The sequence below is a fragment of the Diadema setosum genome, chromosome 9, assembly GCF_964275005.1.
Source record: "Diadema setosum chromosome 9, eeDiaSeto1, whole genome shotgun sequence".
Lineage (NCBI taxonomy): Eukaryota > Metazoa > Echinodermata > Echinoidea > Diadematoida > Diadematidae > Diadema > Diadema setosum.
This window is the reverse complement of record NC_092693.1, coordinates 24603840-24611236: the sequence shown is the minus strand read 5'-3', so window position 1 is coordinate 24611236 and position 7397 is coordinate 24603840. Positions and strand designations below refer to the sequence as shown.

At 39.9% G+C, this 7397-nt stretch overlaps 1 protein-coding gene across 1 annotated transcript; it reads left to right on the top strand.

Moving 5' to 3' along the window:
* The first annotated feature begins 431 nt into the window (after window positions 1-431).
* LOC140233476 (WW domain-containing oxidoreductase-like) lies at window positions 432-7128 on the top strand. The gene is made up of 8 exons (XM_072313595.1): window positions 432-551; window positions 2093-2157; window positions 2779-2836; window positions 3441-3619; window positions 4406-4601; window positions 4837-5022; window positions 5416-5674; window positions 6324-7128. The coding sequence occupies exons 1-8, from the start codon at window positions 448-450 to the stop codon at window positions 6510-6512; spliced, it is 1236 nt and encodes a 411-aa protein (XP_072169696.1). The 5' UTR covers window positions 432-447; the 3' UTR covers window positions 6513-7128.
* The last annotated feature ends 269 nt before the right edge of the window (window positions 7129-7397 follow it).

Below are 7397 nucleotides of genomic sequence, written 5' to 3'. Positions count from 1 at the left end.
TCTAACATTCCATAAGCCTAAAGATAATTGCGATAATGTAAATTTGCAGTAACTATGCGACAGCCGCACTATAAAATACAACAAACAAACAAACAAACAAAAAAAAAACACCCCCAAACAAAACAAAACAAAACACACACACAAAAAAAAATCACAGCATAATATTAGTTCTATTTATTCAAATTGTTTCCTTTTTGGTGCCAGCCACTGTATGTGCAACTGTTCGCAACTTTCACATGTTGCAAACCATGATCATGACCGTCATTAAACAAGGTCCTCTTCGATCTTCCACCTCTTTGGTATCCACTATAGAACGACCCTATCATCCGATCTGAGGCGAGGATTGGGCAGGGAGGTAGATATCGGTGCTTAGTGCTGAAGTGCCTTTCCTTGTACCCGACGTGAATATTATGTAACTGGGACTAGGCGAGGCATCCGCAGTGTAAAATGGCAGCCCCACCGAGCACCCTCCTCGATACAGACAGCGACGAAGAGTTACCTGCTGGATGGGAAGAGAGAAGCACTAATGATGGGAGAGTTTATTATGCCAAGTAAGTAAATTACACTACTCATTTTATGTTTCAGTTGGCATCTGGAATGTGCCTTAAGAAGACATTTGTATCGCCTACAGTCGTGGTTGCATTATAGCGCATACCATACTAGACGAATCGCAGCCCCGCCCGCCCCGCAGCTAGCCGGCTGCGGTTGGCTGAGTTCCCGCTGGCGCTGGTGTGAAATGTGGAGTACCGCTCGGGTCTTGATTGTGAGCATATCTCTTAGAATGTTCAAAGTAATACAATTATTTTGATACAAGTTACCTGATGCCCAACATGTAAAGTTACACATTGTAGTCATCAGGACATTATTGTAATTATAAACTGCTTCATTGTTCATATGATCATATTTACACATTTATTTTAATGTTACTTTAACCACCCATGCAATTATTGTACCGGTACTTTTTCACTTTGTCGGTGGTGACACTTTTCATGTATATGTTTATAGCCTAGTTGTTGTTTTTCATATTGTCCAGCACTGGTGACAGTATGTAATACTGGATTTTAATACAATAATTGAATCTGCAGACTGGGGCTGTTTATTTGCTCAATGAATCCCATTTAAACTCGAGACCAGTGGCAGTGTGTCAGACAGACGTCATCATATATGCGAGTCCAGCTTCCAACAATACAGTTGTGTGTTTGCTAATTATTTACCATCCATGATTTACCAATAATCCACAGCAGTGTCCTATTCAACTCTGGACAGAGTCTGTGCTTATTGCAAGACGATGATGGAATAATTGTAACCATCATACATGCACAGTAGATATTATGTTTGTTTCTTTGGCATAATGTTTGGTTCTTCTTATAGTCGTTTGAGTGGATGACAAGCAGTTATTTTCGTGAATGAGGAGGTCATAGACATTTGTGCGAGATCTTGTTTTGTGAAGTGACACCAACGTAAACGTAAAAGCGTCTGGCAACATTTTCATGTGTTGTTAATTTTGCGTTCCAACTGTGATTCGCAAAATTCGCAAAAATGAAACCCTTGTGAAAATAACAGCTAATGCAGTACCCTTGCCTCACACTTCCTGCCCCCTTCCAAACCCCCAACAATAACAACAACAACAAATGAACAATGTGTATATGTTAGTCCATAAACATAATGCGCAGATGACTGTCATGAAATCTGGAAAGATGACAGCACTAGGAACATATTTGGTATATACCTGTGATTGCTCATATGCAATAATGTTGAAAGACTTTCGTTTAAAACTCAGCCTTACCCTGTGATTTGGCTCCCAACTTTGATGACAAAAGCAGACATTTGTGGTCATTGTTGTTGGCCTGGTTGCTCATAAGGCATGAAGGCAACCAGGGGCCTGTTTCATAAAACTTGTTATCAGTGACAACTGCCACATTTCTATGACAAATTTGCTCTAAGCCATTCAGATGCAAGGATTTCAGTAGCTTGTCACGTCTGTGACAACTTGTCACTGATGACAAGTTTTATGAAACGGGCCCAGATGACATTTCTATTCACTGTACATTGTATGCTATTTCAGTAGCTCAGTTTTCTCTCTCTTTTCCAGCCATCAAGACCAAAGCACAACGTGGGTTCACCCTCGCACGGGGAAGAGGAAGAGGATAACTGGAGGTACGATTCTACAACCTGATCCACAACAACGGTTAATTTTGCTTCTGGATATGGTTCTCACATTGTTCCCATGAATATTGATATAGTCATTGTAATGTTTTTACTTTCTTGCCCTACGTATTGCTAGCAGTATCCATTTCAGTAGATTGGTAAAAGGGGGACATAAGGTGTGGATAAAGGTGTTATTCTTTTGATTTTAAACTTTGTAGAATTCTGGTCTACCAGCTGATTTTTTTTTCAACCATCTGTCTGTCTATCTGTTGGTTATCTTATAATTTCTTCATGTGATATGAAAATAACCCAGAAACCATGAAACAAAATGACTTTCAGAATTGTGCTAAATGGCATCATGATATAAATCTGTCTGGTTTATTTCTTAATCTGTAAATTATCTAAAGTTAGAAGTTTGACTTTAGTGGAAATGTATTGAAAAAAATATATATATAAAAAACAGCCTGTTGAGTGAATACTCGGGTGGCAAGTGTGATTCAAATTATGACCTCATCTGCTCATATAGTCAATTGTTCTGTAAACAAAAACAGTTTGTTAGAAATGTTATTACCACTGCCTTCAAGCAAGGCTAGGTGGTATATGTCAGTTGGAATTGATTTGCCCTCACAGAACTTCCCTTTGGATGGACAAAAGCAGTGGATGAAAAAGGAAGGCAATTCTTTGTTGAGTAAGTTGAAAAATGCAAGTGAATCTGTTTACATTTTGCTTCATTTGATGTCAAATTTTCTACTGTCAGATGCAAATCCCTCTCTTTGTCATGCATTGCTTGGTAGCATTGTTTCAGACATTGTTTAGTGATTTGGATCATGTGCAGTTTGCATTTAGTGTAGATGTTCACAGTATGGTCTAGGCAGAATTTTCCTTGAAACTGACATTCAGTTGTGTAGTTCATTCTGCAGTTTATTATCATCTTCAATAAAAATGTATGAAACCATGGAACAAAATGTGACATCGAGGGGAAAAGAACCCCAAAACAAATGAGCATTATTGATCAATCAAGAACATTAAAATCAGCATTATACTTACTGGTACTTGATGACAAGAGAAGGAGGAGGAGGAGGAGAGAGAGAGAGAAAGAAAGAAAGTGAGAGAGGGATGTTATAGAGAAACACCAGCTTGAAAAGTAAAATCAATGTATTCTAGATATTAATCTTATTTTTTGTACCGTACTAACAAATTTTGTTGTTTCATGATATAGGAAATTGAAAAATATCTTCAGTTTTCATCGAAGTAAATATTCAGTTTCTTTCTTTGTTTTGTTGTCACCAAAGCCATCTCAAGAAGAGAACAACGTACACAGATCCCCGCCTGGCATTTGCCATGGAGGAGAGCGCCGACCCCAGCAAGCTTGCCCAGCGGTTTGACGCCTACAGCACGGCCCTCCATGTCCTGCAGGGACGAGACCTCAGCGGGCAGTATGCCATTGTGACGGGAGCAAACTCTGGCATTGGTGAGTCTTTTCTTTTTTTTCAGTCAGAGTGACCAGCATTTGAATGTGGAGTTTGTCATCTCATTGTGTACGTTGCTTTCTTCTCCACAGGTCTCTTGTCTTTGCTTGATGTATTATGATATTATGCTCAGACACCCAATGACAGTAGCGCCTCGTGGATCTGACACATGCAGAAATGAGACATCACATGTAAAGCCATTTTGAAAGGGTAGCTTATACTTGTGTCAGTCTACTGTAAGTTGATAATTCATCTGAACTTGGGTTCAATAAGATTTGTACTAAGTGTTAAAACTTTGGCTCATGAAAACATGAGTAATTCTGCCTTCATTCTCAGACTGAAGACTGAAATATCATATCCACTATAGTCAAGCATTTAGTTGAAGGAACAAAGTAAGAAAAAATAGGGTTGCATTGACGTTGCTAAATGCCAGTGCTTTCAGCTTTTGCTCTGAAGACAGTTGTGTAGTGATTTGTTATCCTCAATGTGACAGTGTACTTAGTGTTACTTGCCAAGCTATATCACTGACATTTGGTTTCTCCACCTAAAATATGACCTTCATACAAAGTTAGACAACCTACTCATTTGAAACAATGCCACAGTCTTTCATATTTGCCAGTGTAATACATAAATTGCATAATCCTTATTTTAATCGACAGTAAGTTTCAAGACATCCAGGCCAGTTAGCAAAGAAAGCAAGGCAACATGTGTGCCTATCAATGAATGAAACACAACAATGGTTTAAGCATGTTTTGACTCGTCAACTTTCTCCCTGTCACATTTGTTAGGCTTCGAGGCGGCTAGGTCCCTTGCTCTTCATGGAGTTCATGTGGTCCTGGCCTGCCGCAACCTGAAGAGTGGTAATGATGCTGCGGGTAGGATCAGGAAGGAGCTGGACCAGGCCCAAGTGGTTGTCATGCACCTAGACCTGGCCTCCTTGCGCAGCATCAAGCAGTTTGCCCAGAACTATATCCTCAGAGACTGGTAGGGTTTGGGTTTTCTTTTATCTTTCACCTTTTCTTTTTCTCGTTTATTCCATCAATTTTTTAAAAAAATTGAAATTGGCATCTAAAACACAAAACACTTGGTGGAATGCTACCTATGCATTTAGGGTCCATGTTCAGAATGTTGAATAGTTTTATTTTATGAATTCAATTTTCTACCTGTTTCATTTTGAATGTAATTGTTGTTGTTGTTGTTATTATTATTGTCATGCCAGGCCTCTGCACATGCTGATCTGCAATGCAGCAGTATTTGGTCTCCCATGGCAACAGACAGAAGATGGCATCGAGATGACATTCCAGGTCAACCACGTCGGGCACTTTTACCTGGTCAACCTCCTGACCGAAGTCCTGAAGAAGTCTGCCCCAGCCAGGATAGTGATTGTCTCCTCAGAATCTCACAGGTATGTAACCAAGCTAGCTTTCTTCCATGCTCCTCGGTATTACTCAGAATGGGGGAATAGATCGTGTATTTTTTTTTTTTTTTTTTTTAAAGATGCTCTGTGATATTCTTACAGAGCAAGACAATAGTTTGTGCAAAAAATATGCTCGTCCAGCCATTGTTATGCTTTAAATTTGTTGACTATAGACACTATTAATTCATGTTAACAAAACAAATAAAGTCAAATGTTTCCATGTTTTTGCTTTTGTGGAAGTATCACAGAGCATAAAATGTAGTAAAATTTCCATGCTGAACTCTTCCACATTTACATTTATATTAAAAATGCAGGTGCATTACCAGGGAAGATGTTTGTGAAAATAACCTCTTTATTTTTGCTACATTCCTCTCTCCCCAGGTTCATCGACTTCTACTCCAGCAAGCTGGACATGAACGAGGTGGCCGTACCCAAGGAGAAGTTCTGGCCAATCCTGGCCTATGGCCGATCCAAGCTGGCCAATATCCTCCATAGCAACGAGCTCAACCGGCGACTGTCACCACACAATGTCACCTGCAACGCACTCCACCCAGGCAACATGATCTACACGGGACTTGGCAAGAACTGGTGGTTTTACCGCCTCCTCTGGCATCTGGTTCGGCCCTTCACAAAGTCCGCTGTGAGTGTGCAGCAAATTATATCTGTCTGTATGAGAGTTCTTATGTGTTTTTTTTAAATAACGTGAAAGATTTTAGTGAATACCCTTGAGCATTTTTAGATACATGAAGATGTGCAGTATACCTTGTACTGCAGCAGATATTATGCATATATCATGAAGATATCACAACTTCCTTACTAATTTTAACTGTATATCTGAATTACCAATTTACGTGTTTTTTGGGGTTTTTTTTGCGTGACACCACATGTACATTGTACTAGTTAGCATGCAGTACATTTGGGAATCATTCTTTCTTTTTTGTTTGATTTCAAACAGTAAAAATAAAATAGTTTGTTAATATGAGGCAAGCTTAGTGCAAGGAGGAATATGACAAGACAATCTGTCTGTTGAACTTCTAGGTGTAACATGATGAAAAGCAGGTATTACAAGTCCACTTTAGAATTGCCTTTGTGGAGAATTTTTGTATTTATGTCAGCCAAAGTTCCTTTAATCTATTTGGTAGTCTAGAACAAACTTTGGTGGAAATGTATGCACAATATTAGGAGATAACAGCCAAACCTGTTACTCTGATTGAGCTCTTAGTTAAAGATAACAGCCAGAAGGAAGAATGGTGTGAAATCTCTCTCTCTCTCTCTTTCTGTTTCCATAGCAACAAGGGGCAGCCACCAGTATCTTCTGCGCCACAGCACGGGAGCTGGAGGGAGTGGGCGGGATGTACTTCAACCACTGCTGTGCCTGCATGCCGTCAGAGGAGGCCAAGAGTGAGGAGCTTGGGGTGGCCATGTGGGAGCTCACTGACAAGATTCTGAAGGAGGCCCTCAACAAGAATGTGTTATGACACTGACTCCGCCCACTGCATTCACGTTAATGTCCTTTGTTGATTACACCCGCGCTGTCCTTTGCTTTGCCTGCAAATTGACACATCCCCTAGCATGATGTTTTTTGTGCCATTGGCCGAAAAAATCCTGCAACTACGTGGCAGTGATTGTGATGAGTAGGCAATGGGTGATTTATATATTGCATCGCAATGGCCTATGTGTGGGACAATTGCATTGTTGCACTTAAAGATGCTGCAAGATAATATGCCCAGCTTACACCGAGGACAAATTTTGGGGGGAATCGACTGAACTCCATACAGCATATCTTGTCAAGTTGCAACAAATTGTATGAGCAAACTGGTACTCTTCCAGTGCATGCAAACACTGTCCACAAGAGGTGATGATAATGCAAAATGCGTACAGGCATTGTGAGAGCAATAGCAGCAGTGTGTGCAATGTGTATGTGAAAAGCTGCGGAAAACAAGCGACAATCAATGAGAATCAGTGTCCGATGCATTAAGGTTGTGCGTGAGTATATTCATGTGCGTGAGTATATTCATGTGTGTGTGTATGCACGCACAGGCATTAGATGCAATCCTTAATACGCACAATATTCATGATGGATACTTGTGACCAGACTGTCTTTGAGCCCTATTATTTCTATGAACAACAATAACTGAGCTAATGGATTGTTTTAAGGATTTGAAATTTTGCATCTTACCTCATCTGAACAATGTTAATGTATACATCTGTGTTTGGTGTAAACTTGCTACATGGACACGTATTTCTCTCATGACAGGGGTTTTGTGTTTGCATCAGTGGGAGAGTATCTGATGGTCTGTTGTCTCATTTGCTTTTTTTTTTCTTATTGTGATCAGTACAGTAACCTGTATACAATAGAAGAA

Coding starts and splice junctions, on each gene's coding strand:
- LOC140233476 (XM_072313595.1), top strand. CDS start 448: ATGGCAGCCCCACCGAGCACCCTCCTCGATACAGACAGCGACGAAGAG. Junction 2,837..3,440: donor GGAAGGCAATTCTTTGTTGA/GTAAGTTGAAAA, acceptor TTGTCACCAAAG/CCATCTCAAGAAGAGAACAA. Junction 3,620..4,405: donor GGGAGCAAACTCTGGCATTG/GTGAGTCTTTTC, acceptor CACATTTGTTAG/GCTTCGAGGCGGCTAGGTCC.